The sequence below is a fragment of the Pleurodeles waltl genome, chromosome 8, assembly GCF_031143425.1.
Source record: "Pleurodeles waltl isolate 20211129_DDA chromosome 8, aPleWal1.hap1.20221129, whole genome shotgun sequence".
Taxonomy (NCBI): domain Eukaryota; kingdom Metazoa; phylum Chordata; class Amphibia; order Caudata; family Salamandridae; genus Pleurodeles; species Pleurodeles waltl.
Window position 1 is genome coordinate 812,701,662 of NC_090447.1, and position 17,550 is coordinate 812,719,211.

Below are 17,550 nucleotides of genomic sequence, written 5' to 3' on the forward strand. Positions count from 1 at the left end.
AAAAAACAGACGTTCACCGACTTCAGCGCTTTCCTGGAAAGTTTTGATGATCCATCAGGCCCTGGTTGATAAAAAAGGGTGTGCGTGTTAGGGGGTTGGGGGGGGGGGGGGGGGGAGGGTGCATTGTGCCAAAACACAGATTTCTCATGCATTTTCCAAAGACTTCTTAGAGGGGCAATAGCAAAATCAGAATTACACCAAAATCGGGAGGAAGCTAGATCTTGGTATGCAGATAGCGCTTTTTTGTAATGTGGTGTAACTCTGTTTACTAGTTCTTGAGAAATTAAGGGTAAAAAATAATTGTACATCTGGACAGTTAGGCTGCAGAAGCATCAATTTAAAGATATATATTCTTTGGAGAACTGTACCACCTTTAGCACACAACACAAAGTTCCTGGTGGTTAACTCCGGAATTTGGGGGAACCTCTTCAGCAGCACAGAGAACAAAATCAAGATCTGTGCCCATCTGCAAAATGTACTGTGCACATGGTGTGTGACTTCACATGGATGCGTGAATCTGCCTCGCAGTACACTTACGCATTGTATGTATGTGGCAGTATATCTCCTTGTATATATATACACATTTGTACACTCATCTGTGTCTATACGGATAGATTGTGTGTTTTAAATGTATATGTGGCAGTATATCTCTATGTACATATCTATACATATGCACACTCATCTGTATCTATATGTAAAGCTAGAATGAATGTGTGTTTTAAACTTTCTGTACAAAGTTTAAATATAAGACTCGCGCAGATTAAAAGCAGTGCATTTAAGACGATGAGGTAAACGGTTTGGGAACGGTTCATATTCCTCACAGCATCTCTTGAAAGCACACGGAGCTACCCTCCTTGTTTGGAGGCTAAAACAATGCACTTCGGAGCAGTGTGTCTAGGCCAAGGGAAGGATGCCTTGCCTTTGCCAACCTCTGCCCCACAGGCGCTCATAAATCCGCCTGGGCCGTCAGCGGGGTATTAGGTTGCAGGCCACCTTTGATTCCACCGACATGGGCCACTCCTAGGCCCCCGACCTCTGACCCGTGGAAGACCACAGGGGTCGAGCCGTGTAAAACATATCTGGGCACAGGGGTTCTTTGTGAGAGTTCAACGCACGTGCAACGCAGCGCTGCCCAGGCCGAACATTTTATTGACATCTGCCTTGCTTCAGTGACCAGACGGGCACTGGTGTTTCAAACCCACACGCTTTGTTGTACACACCCCGGCTGTGTGTGGCACACACTGCCAGCGTGTTCTCTATTTCTGTTTAAACATGGAGATATATTTTCAAGTAGACACACGTCTATCAAATGCAATATGTTAATCGAACATGTCCTTCAGCCGGGAAGTCTTAATCTGATGTGATTTAAATTGTGTAACGCTTGAAAATATAAGATCTGGTTGCACGCTTGAAGATATAAGAACACTTGCACACTTGCAAATGTATATTTTTAATAGGCAGAAATTAAAATGTGTTCTTTCCTTTTTGCGTTTTTTGGCCTTATTCACCAATAACAGCTGATACCCCTGCTTTAAAATGGGCCCTATTTCGATAGAGGTGCGTAGCGCCGTTTCTGCTGTCATTCACAAATTGCATTGCCATATGTTAACCATACTGCTTTTATAAGTAAACGCATCAACGTGTCATCATTTGATTTATTGCAACCGCTTCTTTCAGAGCTGAAAGATACTGAAAGAGAGAGCTGCGCCCAGGGGACCGCATCACAAAAGGGAGACACTAAAAACACACACATCAGAGTTTGTGTGGGCCATTTAGAACGATTGAGCAGTTAGCCAGCGTGGAAAAAGAAATATTTGCACATCGATGTTGTTCACGTTATAAAGTCACTTTCATGCATGCACGTGTCTATGTGTATTTATAGAGGGCGATAAGAGTAGATCTGTTTGTGAGGGGTTTTGCATGTAAGAACATTTACTGACTGCAATCTATTTAACCGAATATAAAATAGTTAAATAGCATTTTTCTTTCGCATAGTCCCCGTTATAAGGGCAGCAACGGAAATGCGAGAACATCTGCGGAAATATATGTATTGCTTGCCCGAGTTACATGGGAGGACACACCACAGCTTAAGGTGTGGATGAAAAGAGAGAGAGAGAGGGAGTAAAAGAAAAATTAGCATGGAAACACGACAACATTTTTTGTTTAAACATTTGCTACCACTGTGGGTGTAATTTTGTTTTAAATAATAAGACTTAATTTTAGCAAACCCTTTTTATCGACCTCAGAAAAATGAAAGTCCGAGTCAGCGGCACTGACTCTTCAACGCCAGGCACAGTAACCGTGCGGGTAGGTTTTTCCATTTATTCTTGCTTTTTAGTTCTCCCCTGTTTCTTCCATTGACAACGCACACCTGTCGTTGCTAGGAGGGTAGCTTTTCTATGCTTGTTTTAAGTATAGACATTCGAGTGTGAATCCGTGATTTAAATGGGCCGCTACTGTCCGGTACTGAGCACCGGCACTTTTTTTATTTTGAGAGGTAGAATACCGGTACATCTCAAGAAAAACGTAATTCTTTTAATTAGAGAGTACCGGCCCTTCTCAGAAACAAGCAGGTACTCTGGCACAGAGTACTTGCACTTTATTTTTTCCATTTCAAGCACTGGTATGAATAACATTTAATTTTGCTTATTACACTTTGTAGGCGTTTCTTAACAAGCAATATGGTGCAGAAGAAAAAATGAAAAGAAAAAGTTTGTTTAGCCCTTAGAACTGCCATCTAATGATGGCTCGATATTTTATTTTGTTTAATCAAGAAAAGGTTATTTTTTTAACTGACGAGGACGTTTGGAGAAATGTTCACAACCAAATTAAAAAACAAACAAACACTGGACTCAAAAGAAACTACATGAAACGGGTTAATTTCCAAAGAGCCATAGCTTCAGCACAGCAAGTGCCAGTAACACCGGCGCTGCCCAGCAGTAATACCCGCCTAGGGCGCAGTGAGGGCCTGTAACCAGGTCTGTGCCAGCCCCGAGGGTTGATGGGGCGCTACCACGCACACCGGGCACCCACACAACCGTATTTGTTTAACAGGTCTGTCGTCGCTGCAACTCGGCCCTTTAGTCCCATTGCACATCGTATCCAGGCATAGAAAATGCCCCCCCACCCCCGCCTATAAAATTAATAAGTGCATTTGACCAACACAAACAAGTGGTCAACAGCCTTTGTTGTTTGCTTTGGTGTGTTTTTTTCCACATTTCCGTTGTGTCTAGTCAAAATCCTCCCCATCCAATGCCGTGTGTATCTGATTCTGGTGTTTTCATTTTTTTTTACCAGATCTGCATTTGCGTGTCTATGGGGGAGGAGTATGAGTGCCTTATGTTCACGTTGTGGGAAGGGGTGCACGTGCATCTATTTATATAAATAAATGAAACAGGTAATGCGGACTAGGAAGATGATAGTCCGCAGCAAAACCCTGCTTCCTGGTCCACGACTTAGTACACAGAACCCGGCTTGGCACGTGGAAACAAAATGGCGGATGGGCATCAGTGTGGCCATTTTGCACATTGAGGAGCGAGCTGGCAGGAGCCGACGCCTGGTAACCGCCACGTGGTCCCCCGTGCGTGACCACCTAAGGTTCCTCGGCCTGGTGTGAAATCATGCACTATGTGTCTGCTCGTGCCATTAAAGTGTCCGAAGTGCATTCATCTGCAGTAACATTCATATAACACCTCCCACCCCTGGATAATTTGAACGATTATCATAGACACAATGAAATGTGACCATTTTGAGATTCGCAATAAACAAAGTAGTTAGTAGGGGGAGAAAGGTAGAAGCATGTTGAAAGGCAGGTGCAGTTTACACAATAACTGCATATTTCGCTGGATAGGCTGGTACATAGAGTGCCTCCTTAGGCGCTTTGCAAAAGCACATTTACATTCGACCAAAAGCAACTTTTAAAGCATTTGTAATGGACATAATAAAGTGATATTGCGCTCAAATATGTGTAATCATAATTGTCTGGTTAGCAGCAAGTGTACCAGCTGTATAATATGACCACCAATAATTATAACTCGTCAAATGGGAGAAGAGGTGTTTTAGTGTAGGATTTCGACAGAAAACGCGCTACGCTTCTGAAATACGCACTTTCACCTATTATGCATTCAACGCTTTCTTCGCGATTTCCCAGTTTAGGGGCCGCGCACATATTTTACGTGAAAGGAACTTTCGGACCAGTAAGGTATATCTCAATATTTACTGTTTCGTTTGACGGTTTTAATTGGATTATATACTGTTGAATGGCCTCCGAATTTCGTCAAAAGCAACTAGGTAAAACCACATGGCGCTAAAAGTTCTATTTGGCCTCTGTGAGCAAAGTATAGCATTTCCAAGCAGGTGGGGCACAATGGCTCTACCCTCCACAGCAAAGTGCGCTCCTTTTTCCTTATACTAATTAATTTTTCATACTTAAACGGTAAGACAAAAACAAATGTGCGTTACTGGTCACAATTCAGTGCATATATTTCTTTTTAGTTTACAGGAGTTGTCAGGGCAAACATGGCACAACAAAAACATAAACTGATTTCAGTTCCTGGATCTCGGTGCACATTGTACAGTTAATTTGTGATTTTATTAGATGCAATGTAGTGTGTTGGAAAATGTACCGCCAATTCTGTGTTATTGTTTTTAATGACAAAACACTAGTTTCTAGGCACGATTTACAAACACTTTCGATTGTTTTATTAACTGGTCGTTTAAAAGGAATTAGAAAAGTGTCGCTTTTTACCAGCCGACTGTAATTATTCAGGGCGAATATTAATTATTAAAGTGTCGCCACAGCCCGGTCATTACTTAAGGTAATGAATTCTAATATATCACACCTTGCAATGCCTGAAACCGAATGGAACATGGCCACCAAACCAATTAACTGGATTTTATTCAACTCCTTCTTCAGTGGGTTAAAAAAAAGCCGCTAATTCCGGGTAGCTGTTTCTGTGGGACTGATCGAGAACAAAGAACAAGTGCAAACAAAGGGGAACAGAGAATAAATTGAATATAACTCGTGTTCAATATAAGCACTTCGTCTGCATTCGTGTTCGTGAAAACAAATTACGCAAGCATTTGTTCTCAGTTCAGACATTTTTGTAAATTGTGCACTAGCCTTTTCGAGTCATCTCCATATTGTCCAAATATGGCTGTGTACAAGTGACAGCTGAGATCAGCACACGCCATTGTTTTGTCGTTTCATTGAAGGTGCGTCTGGAACTAAACCAATTACTTCGTATAAAGTACGCAGCCCTGGGAAATGTAGCTAATATTTGTAAAAAAGAGCGCAAATTAAAATGGCACACTGAATAGAATGCCAATATATGTCAAGGAGATTCAAGTTATGCTTCACCCCCATAACTTTATGTCCAACACGTTCTTTGTTTCTAGTTTGTTTTGCCCTAAAAAACAGATCCGTCTCAATGTCTTCCTATTATAGCGGTACTTTTTTAACGTTCACGTATCCACTTGTGAGCATTACTTACGTATGAAGAATGTGTGCATTACAGTACAGTTAGCATATATTATTACCGAACCAAAGATCTTCCATGTCTCGTACGTTTTATTTTTTAAGTTAAATATCCATTACAAAATGTAAGACGTGTCATTACCCATTATCAAATATTGTAGAATTTTAGCAGTTGACAATCTGTTTATTTTTACCATATTTCTGCTTTTCTAACGTGATTTGTTCAGCGAGCGGTTTTCAGTAGAAAAAAACTGATGGTGAAGTTTTGTATGCAGTCTCTTCTTGCCAAGAGTGTAGCTGTCATCGTTCCTAAGGGAGTTTGACTTGCGGGATGTGTTCAGCGAGGGCTGTTGGATATAGTGAGGATCACCGGTGGAAGCTACTACTGGAAGTCGAATAATTCTCCCCTCAGACGTAAAATGGAGACAGATTGGAAACCGCATAGGGTGTCGCTCGTTTTTCCCACCAGACATTTAAAAAGGTGTTAATATAAAACTCCTGCTTGCCCAGAGAGCCGGCTTCCTGCGGTCCGAGCTGCGATAGGTGGGCTCCCCTGTAGCCCCGCCCCTGCGCCGGAAAGTTGTCCAAGAAAAAAAAACTTTGTCAAGGCGGAAGCGTTTTCTGCGGCTACAGGAGCCCTTGGGTCCCGACCACGCCCCGCCCCCTGCCATGCGCCTCGCTCCTTGACACCCAACCAATCAGCGCTCCCCTCGACCCTGCCAGTCACTGCGGCCCCGGCCAATCCCCGGCGGACGCCCCGTGGCCGGGGTTCGCGCCCCCGCAGCGCGCCGCTCTCCGCCAATGGCTGGCTCGGGGGGAGCGGGGGCGCTGGCGGGGGGCCCGCCAGAGTTGGAGCCCAGACAGAAGAAGTTCCGGAGAGCGCTTCATCCGAGCCAGCGGCCGGACCGGGCGACAGTGAGACGGGCGGCCGGCCCCGATGGGCCCATGGAGCCCCCTCTGAGCCGCAGGCACCCCGCCTTGAGGCTGGCCGAGCTGGCGGCCGCCCAGCAGCACCCCGCGCTGGCCGGGTACCCGGGGCGCCCGCATTACCGCCCCTCGGAGGCGGCTCCGGGGGACCCCTTCGCGGCCGAGCACATGGCACTCAAGCTCAGCCCCTCTCAGGCGCAGCAGCTCCCCGAGGCCGCGGCCTTCGCCTACCCGGGCGGCCGCGAGCTGCTCCTCCGCCGGGAGCTGGCGGCCGCCATGCAGGGGGCGCTGGGGGAGCCTCCGCCGCCAGGGGGCTCCTCCCCGCCCCGCCTGCAGCACCGAGGCATGTTCATCTCGGCCGCCGGCACCTACGGGCTGCCAGAGGGCGGTCTCTTCCCCGGGGAGCTCTACGGCGCCCCCCGCGGGGATCCCTACGCCCTGCACGGCTACGGCGCCCTGAGCCTGGCCGGACACCCCGGGGCGGCGGCGGCCGCAGCCTTCCTGCGCTACATGCGGCAGCCGGTCAAGCAGGAGCTCGTGTGCAAGTGGATCGACCAGGAGCCCGGGGCGCCCGTGCCGCCGTGCGGGAAGACTTTCAGCACCATGCACGAGCTGGTGGGCCACGTCTCGGCCGAGCACGTGGGGGGCCCAGAGCAGAGCAGCCACGTCTGCTTCTGGGAGGAGTGCCCGCGGGAGGGCAAGCCCTTCAAGGCCAAGTACAAGCTCATCAACCACATCCGGGTGCACACGGGCGAGAAGCCCTTCCCCTGCCCCTTCCCTGCCTGCGGCAAGGTCTTCGCCCGCTCCGAGAACCTCAAGATCCACAAGCGGACGCACACAGGTGGGTTTTTGCTTCCCCTTCCCTCTGCTTTGTTTTCCGAGACAACTGTCTGGCTCGTTTTGTTTCCCGCATATGTAGTAAAACTTTGACGCTGTAGCGCCTAGAGACGTCAGTTGTTTAGTGCTGTGTACATGTTAGACCTACCCCCAGCCTCTGCCCCGTCTTATGGGACTTATTTTCTTTCTTTTGCGTGCAGTAAGTCATTGGAGGTCTAGTGCATAGAGGCAGATGTCGTTTCGTGCTACTTAAATGCTCCATTCCGAGTGATTTTGTAGCTACTAGAATTGGAGGGGTGAGGGTTGGGGTTAACCAAAGGGAGAACTGAACCCAGGGTCCCCATCCTTTGCACTACAGAGCAGAAGAGAAGGTAACGCTTTCTTGTGCCACATTAAAGATATTTTGCTGCTTTGAGGAAAGCTTAGATGACGTGAGGTGGGATGTCAGAGCACCGTGTCAAGAAGAACCTTCCAGCCCCTGCAGAAATCTGGAGACTCAACCCTGATCAAAGCCTATGTGTTGAGTAGTCGCTTTTTGTAAATAGGCCTTTCTTTTTTTTAAGCCCGCGAGGCAGTGCTGAAGAGCAACCCGTTCACGCTACTACAACTCACACATGCAAACAAACACCACCCCCTGAGAGCGCGCCGGTTACTACAGCCCACGTGGTGGCTGTAACAGGAGCTCCGCGCTCGAGAAGCATGAGTACAAAAGGATCCCTACAACCTGATTATTGATGTTTTTTTTTTTTTTAATATATACTTTTGTTACAAGAGTGGAGTTGGGTGCTTTATAACACATTTCACCATGTAGGTTTAGGTGGGTTTAATGGCACTTTCAGCCTATACTGGAGTTCTCCTCCTCCCCCCCCCCCCCCCCCCCCCCCCCCATACGTCTACTTTTTGACAAAACATCTTATGTTGTACTGTGGCGATGTGTGTGTGTGTACATATTGCATGTACACAAGTGTGTGTTTTATTATTAACATCTGTGACTTCTCCAATCATCTTTAATATCTTTTTAAACGTTAGGCAGAATATTTTGCACTTTTATATGGAAGAGTTACTACAGTTACAGACGTAAATAAAATTAGAATCTATGCAAAAGTATAATGGAATCAGTTTAATGTGTTTTGAAAAAGTGCATACAGAATACATAGATAAAGCCACCTTTCCTGTAATTACCAATGCTGTGCAGAAAATACATTGATTGAACCATCATTATGTCCTTTTTGTTGATCATTGTAGAAAAACAGATGAAAATAATGTAAAGGCAGTTCTCGATTCGTAAACTGCAGTTATGATGATGATCTGTGAGCTACCTTTCACATTGGCTGCTGACATTAGTAGTCACAACTCAGCAGCTGTCATTCCCTTATTACGTTCTATGGCCTTATAAAGGAGCTGCAGCCAGACTATTTCCTCTATCTTTATGGTCCCAGAACTCCTTGGTGATTGGCCATATGCTTATAATTTACAGCAGGGGGTTGTCTCTGCTGTGTGTCTGTGGATGTATATAAACATCTATATCTTCAGCTTTATGGATATATATAGTTGAGGATTGCTTTTAGCTTCCTCTGACTTCAGTGCAGAGGCACATAACCTTTGGCACAGTGCTTACATTTTAAACTTATGGTTGCCAATATACTTTTTCAATAGAAACGTGCCTTCAATCATCCGGCTTTGACACCCCAAAGATTGGGTGCATGCTCACTGACGGATGCAGCTGAGCCTGTGGAAATATGAATTCACACACACGCATGGCAGGAGAAGTGTGAGGCTTTGTGTTTATGCAGGTGCACGGAGGGTCTGTGAAATGCGCACGTTTTAGGTTGAATTACTTTGTGAGGGAGCCCGGCCCCGTTCCCTGGTGTGCTGGGAGCAGGGTGCCCGTGGGAGAAGTAAACAGCCCACGCAGACGCACAGCGGTGGCCATTTCCTGCGCCGGATGGCGCAAACACCCCCGGGCCGCAGGTGACGCACCCCAAGGACTTCATCCTGTTAGTTCACCCGCCTCGTCTGACAGCGTGGAGAGGTTACAGGAGCTGTGCTGATAACTCTCTGCTCGTAGGAAGGCTTTCAATTGTATTTTATAAAGCTTGCTCAACACTATCTGGGCCCATATAAATTACTCATTAGGACACATTTACGCATTAGTCCATACGAGGAGTTTGCACATTTTTGGCGCTCCGTTTTTGCACATTATAATATCAGTGGTGAACCTGGTTAAATTCACATTTAAATTCTTAGGCCCATATTTATACTTTTTGCGCCGCATTTGCGCCATTTTTTGGCGCAAACATACAAAATATAATTGTATTTTGTAGATTTGCGACGCTTTTGCGTCCAAAATTGACGCAAGCGCGGCGCAAAAAAAGTGTACTCTCACTGTTAGGCGCTCCGACACGACCGGTTGCGCTGTATGTGATCTGTATTTTGTCTACATGTGTAAGTCTGGCTTGACACCCTGACCGCGGGGCACGGCAGTGACTTAAAGCTTTCACTTTTCTGCTGTCAACACTTCCTTTGCGATTACAATCTCGCAGGGAATCTTCGTGAAAACGCTTCAGGGTGAGTTTTCAAGCACTCGAAAGCTGCTTAAGAAAGCATGAAGCTGTGGCTGGCTTCACTGTGCCGTTCTTGGCCTGCACGGCACCAGCATGTCCTTTTCACTCTGGTGCAGTGTTTCTGTTCATTGTTAGATGACACTTGGGGCTCGCGTGTGTCTGCAGTTTGTTGAGAGGAGAGCGAGCCATCGTTCACTGATCCCTGCAGTCTGCGCTGATTTACTCCCAGATCTTTAATTCGGAATGTGAATTCTCGTTTGCTGTATTAGATCGCCCCTTCGCGCCCACAGAGACCACTAAAACGCAGTCGGTTGCACAGAACGCCTTCACGGCAGAGGGACATCGCTCGTCTCGCTGCTTTTTAGCTTGAAAACTCTGTACTAAACACAGGCGTCACCCCCTGGCGTGTTTATTGTGAATTAACGTGTACGGTACGGACAGCACGTGGTATTGGAGGGACATCCCTAGAAAGATTGGGATTATTCACGGGGAATCCTTATTTGAGGCAGCAAAAAAAATCTCATTACCAGGGAAAAGGGCAACGGAGATTTCCCGTTTAAATCTCACAGCATAATAGTACTGCGGCGCTCTTAGGTAAGCGAAAAAGAAGCGATGGATGACAGAATGAGCCCAGGGCGTTATGTAAATTGTGGTGCGCACTCGCGGTTTACAGGATATGATGGTGTTTAACGTGCGCCCGAGGGCTCCCGTCTCCGCCACGCTCACCTGTGAGTAAGAGGCGGGCGGGGCCCGGCCTATCTGGCCCCGGGAAGCCAGGCGTGTGTTCCTGGCCTTCTCTCAGCGCCCAGTGCGTGGCTGAGGCCCTGAAGTCTTATCACCAGCCGTGTTTGTAAACAAACCAAGTGAACACTGTCATTTAATGACCCAGGAGAAATTACTCTCGCAGGTCATGTTCTGTGGGGTTCATGTGATCTGCAGCCGGTTTGTCGGCAGCCCAGGCCTCAGGCGCTATGCGGTGCGCACATACCATCCCTCTTCTTAATAGCAAAGACGCGATTGTCCACAGCACATTTATGTGTAAATAAGCACTTTATGGCAGTGCACTTCGTTTAGCGGGTTTTACATGTAAAAGTGCAAAACGCGTGTATTTTTTTTTTTTTTTTTAAGACCCCCCTCCCGGAAAACGATTTACACTAACAGTGGCCTCGAATGTAACTCTTGCAACGCCAAGTGTGTAACTAAAGTAGGTCCTATCTTCAGCCCCACTGGCCACGTTTAAGTGACTGCACAGGGAAAGGGTTATGTGGATGCATTTGCATGTTTTTATTTTTTTTATTTGGGACCAGTTCAATGACAGTTCACAGGTGCAATGTCCCTACTGAACCCATTGGTGACAGTTGTGAGTTTAGACGCTAACATTTGTAAGCTGTGTCCATTAGAAAAAATACCAGTGTGAATTATACGTATAAACTCCCCCCTCCACCCCTCACCCAGAACCACTAGACGGAGTTCGGATCCAGTGACAGTCGCAAAAATAAGGGTTTCTTCTCCTTTGTAGTTTCTTGAATGTGTAAAACTCGTCATTTGTAATCTACACTGTTAGGAAGCTTTCCCGCATACGTACACCATCGCAACCTAACAATTACGTTTTTTAAGATGGTATATTGATGTGCACTCGCTGGAATTTAAAACTTCTTAATAACCTGCATTAAATGCGTGTTTATGTTTATTCTAGGAGAGAAGCCGTTCCAGTGCGAATTCGACGGCTGCGACCGTAAGTTTGCCAACAGCAGCGACAGGAAAAAACACTCTCACGTCCACACCAGCGATAAGCCTTACTACTGCAAAGTCCGGGGCTGTGACAAGTCCTACACGCACCCCAGCTCACTGCGGAAGCACATGAAAGTACACTGCAAGTCCCCGCCCCTTTCCCCCACTTCTGGGTACCAGTGTGCGGGCCCCCCTCTCTCCCCCGACCAGGACTCCGCCAGGGGGCGCTCTGCCAACATGTCCCCCCAGGTGGCCAACCTCAACGAGTGGTACGTGTGCCAGGCCGGCGGGGGCCCCAACCACCTGCACTCCCCCTCCAGCAACGCGGAGACGACGGACTCCGAGGAGGAAGACCTGTACATGAACTCTGACCCCAGGACTATGCGCTAAGAGCATCTGGTCGGGAAACTCCTTCACCTGTCCTTGGACTGGGAAAAACTCGAGTCGTGCAGGGGAAGGGGGGGTGTAGGCCCAGCAATATTTATTCTGCCCAATGCCACCTGTGGCCCAGGGATAGAAGTGCGACCCCAAGAAGGACCCCCATTAACTTTCTGTTTACACTGTTTCATGATTGGTGTTCAGAGAATAAAGGCACAAAACTCGCACAGGGGCATTATCGCAGCCAGCAGATCGGCAATAGGGGGGTGGTGCATAGAAAGTTCTCATGTGACCTGAACTCGTGGTTGTATCTTTGATGCTGGACTTTCCAACCATGGATATTCACAGTATGAACCCCGCAATCCACTGGACTCTACCGTCCTCCTTTTGCTGGATTATGTACTGCAGACTACAAAATTGTGGCTCCGTCTAGACAGAGAGTTGTACTTTTTTCTGATAGTGGTTTCAATCCAGTGTAGCAGTCGCAGTCCTTTCTCATTTTTTATGCAGTACATGGGGGTGGGGCAAATCTTTATAATGTTATCGAAATAAAACGTACAGCCAGAATCTTAATGTAAACTGATGCTGTCCGGCAGCAGAAGTGTGGCCTTTATATAAAAAGGATACTGTTGTTTCAATTTCAAACGACTATTTTGTTGTGTGATAAGTGTACGCCAGTGTTTGTGGTGCCACACCCGGAGAGTGGCATTATCTAACAAGCAGCCTCGCGGCTGGTGAGGCCAGCGTGCCCCTGGCTCACTCTGCCTGGCTTGCACTTACCAGGCCTAGCAACGGACTGAGAGGGCTGCTTCAGTGTTCGTTCACCCTCGGCTCTGGGAGGGGCTTTGATTTCCAACAAGGCGTTATGACTGATGAACACAAGGGTGGGGAGGGGGCGGCATGTCAAGGGCTCTACACCTTATGATGGTTCATCTTTAGTGGGAAACATTGATGGGGACATGACCTCTGGCCTGGCTGTTAAGGCTTTGAAAGGGATGGGGCCAGGCAGATTGGGAGGGGGTGGGGGATAACTCTCAGGCAATTTATCTGTGGTTTGGGAAGCACATCTAGCATGCAGGCTGCTTGTTCAGCAGACACATCATGCACTCATGCTAAGGACTCGTAATGCACCCCCAGGGACACTGAGGCTTCAACAGATAGAGCCCCTCCCCCGAGATTTGTAGAAATGTACGTGCAAGTGACTGCTGTAGTCCTGTTATTGTTAATGTCTTGAATATGAATTTTATTATTTTGTACGATAGAATTAATTTATTTCTAAAAAACACACACACAACTGCTGTGAGCCTACAGGCGCACCAAAGAATTGTAGCAATTCATTTTGGTGAAATTGTACTGTTTGTTTGTCTTTTACTATCCCAATAAACATAATCTTTCCTGAAGAGGCGGCATCATATGAAAGGGAGATCTACCTTATTCATGTCTGCGCCTTGATATTTGAATGCTGCATTTCTATCTAAAAAATCGAATTATTTGTAAATATGCATATTTAAGCGGTTGTATGCCCATACACACTGTAGCTTGCTGGAGGGGGTGGATGCACAGCTTGACCTGAGGGGGAGAGATGGATATGCAGTGTCTACTAAACTATACATAATTTGTTTTACTTGATCCAAAACATCCGAATAAAAAAGACTCCTATTAATTACATAAGTTTCTGGCAGTAATTAATGCACTGGGCAACATCATGTTCTCACCAATGAGGTATGGACATCGTTCTAAATCTTATAAATGGTGTTATTGCCTTGCCTTATATTTACTTGCCGCCTCTTTTATCTGTTGTAACAATAAGGTATGAAGGCTTCACAAGCCAGAATTAGGCCATGCAGGTTTACAACTGTTCAGTGGTGACGGTGTTTTTGATGTATTCATAACAATAATTCACGCCAGTCACTCGCGTTTCAAAATACATGTTTTTATATCCACTGGGGAATATGTTGTTTCTGACCCGTTATCTACCCTACACTGATGGTACATGACAGTGGCTGTTGCTATGTGTTATACGAATGTTTCATTTGTTGTATCACCAAGAAAAAAAAGCGTATTCGCCATAATCCGGACAATAAGGCTACATTTCTTGAAAATCATAAAATAAAAACTATGTAACTGTAAAATAAGGTACTGAGTTTTAGGAGACACAAGATGTCAACAGAGGTTTGTGAAGTGTGGCTGTTTTTTTTTTTTTTTTTTTTTTTTTTTTACACATTTTATTGACACCCGCGCTATGCATTATTTCCACTGTAAATGCTCATGGACAATATTCTCGAAATACACAGCACGTGTTCTCGTCTTTTTTTGTTTTAATCGTAGTCATATTCTTGTGCCTAATGTAGTGGACATGAACCTGCCACACTAATAGTGAGATGGGATTATTAACTCACATTTTTTTCTTTTTTTTTTTTTTTCTTTTAATAATGTACTTTCCTTCACGCGTTCATCTCTTCGCGTCTACGTATTCTAAGGACAGGGCTGTAAATAACCTACACGTGAGCACTGGTGTCCTCAAAAGGGTCCCACATACAGATGAGCTTTATTTCTACTTCGTTATGGGGCCCCAACTTAGTTATGGACCCAAGAAACAAACCCCTTTCCCGTGCCCGGCTCTTAGCGAGAAAGGAAATACTTTTAGCAGCTGGGTACATTGGCTGAACATCCGAGTTCCTAAAAGGGCACCGAAAAGAATTTAAAAACACAACTTCCGGTGCACGTCTGTATGACCGGTCCCTTGCGAGTATCAGGTATGACCCTTCCCGAGCCAACAGAATGAGTGCCAGAGTTGGGTAATACAAATACTAATTATTCAAGCGCCTAAAGGCGATTCCGTGCGCGTCATAAAACGGATGTTGTTACAAAGGGCAACAAAAAGCCAAGAAAAATGGCTTTGAGTAGAGGAAGTGAGATGTGTATGCTCTCTCACAAGGAACACCAAAACCGTTAAGTTAGGGGATATAACACCTCCTCTTTCCTAAGGAGAGCGGTCTGTAAAGTGCAAGCCCCCGAATGTGTACTCGAGACAGCAGGGTACTGTCCGGGCTGTGCATGGACACTGCTTGACGGGTCAGAGCGCACCAAATACGGACGAGGAGGGGTGGGTCCTGGTGCCAGCACCAAGTTTATCGTCTACATTTAGCATTCAAAACACCAGCATCCAAAGCTGTGGTGTGTAATAGTCTGCCTCTAACGTAAAACAGGTGGCCCGGAGGTGCGTCGTGCAGATAGACAGCAACCAGCAGCGAGAAGTTGGAGCATGAAACAAAAAAAGGTACAAAAAAACACTTCTCCACAAGGGCTGCAATGAATGGGAAAACTTGGAGCTCCCTAATGAAGTTTCCCGTGAAAGGGAGGGCAGCGCAGAGGCAGCCAGGCATGAATCATTCCTGGGAAATATAAAAGATAAAAGCCCTCGACAATGAGCCGGGCCGTGTATTGAGTGTATAAAACAAGCCCCCCTTTAGTTTCTGTTCTGAGTCTTAGACCCCCTCCTATCCCCGGTCCGGCCTATAGAGGTAAAATTGACCGGTGCGCGCCCTGCCCCACTTCAAAGTAATTTGGCCCAGAACGGAAGGCCTGGCGCTCGGACGGCCTTCATGGCGCGTTAGGATTTCTATGGCAATCCTGAATGCGCCTCAAAGAAAGCCACTTATCGACACTGGGCTGGCCTCCTTCAAAGGGGCGCTGTGTACGGCCGCCATCTTCTTGAGAAGGAGAGGACAAAACATGACGCATCTTTTAAACGTTGACTCATCTCAAGGGCCAAACAACCAACCGTCCGTGTAAATAAAAGTACGGATATTAATCAGGGGGTGTGATTCCAGTGTTCGTGTTAATCCAGCGTGAGTCTGCAATGTGTGTATTTGTATTAACGAGTCGTGCAAACACACCCGGGAGCTGGAAATCTATTACATGTGTTAGCAGAGAGGGCAAGCTTTGGGTCTTTTTTTTTTTGTGTGTGCACACACACACACACACACACAGGAGTGGGCGGTCCAGTGTGTGTATTAATGAAACGTATAAACGCCCGGAAGGCGCAGTTTTAATACATGCATTAACATAACACACAAACACACGCAGATTGTGAATTTCGGCATGGATACACTCACAACACACACAGTCAGAGGGAGGGCACGTCTCCAGTGTGTGTAGTAATGGAACGTGCAAACACACCCGGGAGCCGGACATCTGTTATATAGCACACGCAAACGCACCCGGGCTGAAAGTTTCCATCATGGATCCACACAACACACAGGCAGGCCGAGGGTTACAATATACGCATTAATGAAACGTGCAAACACACCCAGGAGGCGCGTTTCTATTACGGGCACTAACGTAACACATCAGGGATTGTGAGTTTACAAGAGTGTGCGCTTCCAGTGTGTGTTTGACATATAACCACAGACCCGTAATGTACATTTCCAGGGTGTGTTTTGAAATAACAAGCCGTCAGACACCCAGGCATGTCCGTTTCCAGCTATACTTAAAATCGCTTTCAAACTCACCTGAAAGGTGCTTTTCCAGTATGTGTACTAATTGCACTCTTTTAACACACATTTGGGGTACGGGGCTGAAGGTGTAATTCTATAGTGTACCTTCATACTCGCACTTAGGAGTGTGCTATTCCCGTTTGCGCATTGATTTATTCATGCATAGGTAGATTCAGATGTGCATTGATACATTCATACACAGAGGAGCGTAATTCCACTGTATCCACATTTTCTGGGTGTACTATTCTATAGAGCGTATTTTCACATGCACACATAACTCGAGCGTGTAACGCAAGTCTGCACATTAATTCATACACAACTACACTGAGGGGTGTGAACTTCAAATTTATACATACACGCGAAAAAATTCTATACTTGCGGATTTATATACAAGCTCGGGCAATGCAATTGCAATGTACATGTTTGGTATTCTATGGATAAAATCATGTGGTATAAAGGGGTATGCACATTTCAGTGTAATATAAATAAGCATTGGCAAAGCCAACAGTTTGCCCTTGTCAAGATGTTTGTTGTACAATTTTTTTTCAAGCATATGCAAAACAGTAAATTAATAAAATCTTGCCCCTTAAATGCAAAACCCTAAGCTTGCAATTAACAATAAGTAAAGTTAAGCATTGCGGCTGGCATTATTGTCTTGGGTAATGAAATAATTGCAACCTGTAATAAAGGAGAAGGGAAACAGTGGTGTGTGGGTCCCTATGCGCCACTTTTCCTGCGTCCACCTACACGCCCCCTTAACGACACCATGTTTGCACTGTATTTACAATATGGCACACTATGGTAGTCGTTAACCACAACAGCGCCAACATTTTTGTGGCGCTTTGCTGCATGACTGCCAAAAATGTTGGTGCTAGTGCAGCAAAGCACAGGGAGGCCCATAGGCAAATACAGGAGCGTCACAGTAGCGCCTGTCTTTAAACATGATGGAAAAAATGGCACAGTGAAATCTTGTAAATTTCTCTGCAACATTTTTTCGGGCCTCCCTATGGGGGAAAGCCCCCTTGCATACATTATGCGTGGGGCAGGCATAATGTGGCGCAAGGGGTTGCAAAGTGGCGCAATGCCTACATTGCACCACTTTATAAATATGGCACAGAGACATGGCCCCCTTAATGCA

General features: G+C 46.2%; 1 protein-coding gene across 1 annotated transcript; it reads left to right on the plus strand.

Moving 5' to 3' along the window:
- The first annotated feature begins 6,173 nt into the window (after window positions 1–6,173).
- Window positions 6,174–13,347, plus strand: ZIC5 (Zic family member 5). The gene is made up of 2 exons (XM_069205073.1): window positions 6,174–7,244; window positions 11,501–13,347. The coding sequence occupies exons 1-2, from the start codon at window positions 6,278–6,280 to the stop codon at window positions 11,923–11,925; spliced, it is 1,392 nt and encodes a 463-aa protein (XP_069061174.1). The 5' UTR covers window positions 6,174–6,277; the 3' UTR covers window positions 11,926–13,347.
- The last annotated feature ends 4,203 nt before the right edge of the window (window positions 13,348–17,550 follow it).

Coding starts and splice junctions, on each gene's coding strand:
- ZIC5 (XM_069205073.1), top strand. CDS start 6,278: ATGGCTGGCTCGGGGGGAGCGGGGGCGCTGGCGGGGGGCCCGCCAGAG. Junction 7,245..11,500: donor CCACAAGCGGACGCACACAG/GTGGGTTTTTGC, acceptor TGTTTATTCTAG/GAGAGAAGCCGTTCCAGTGC.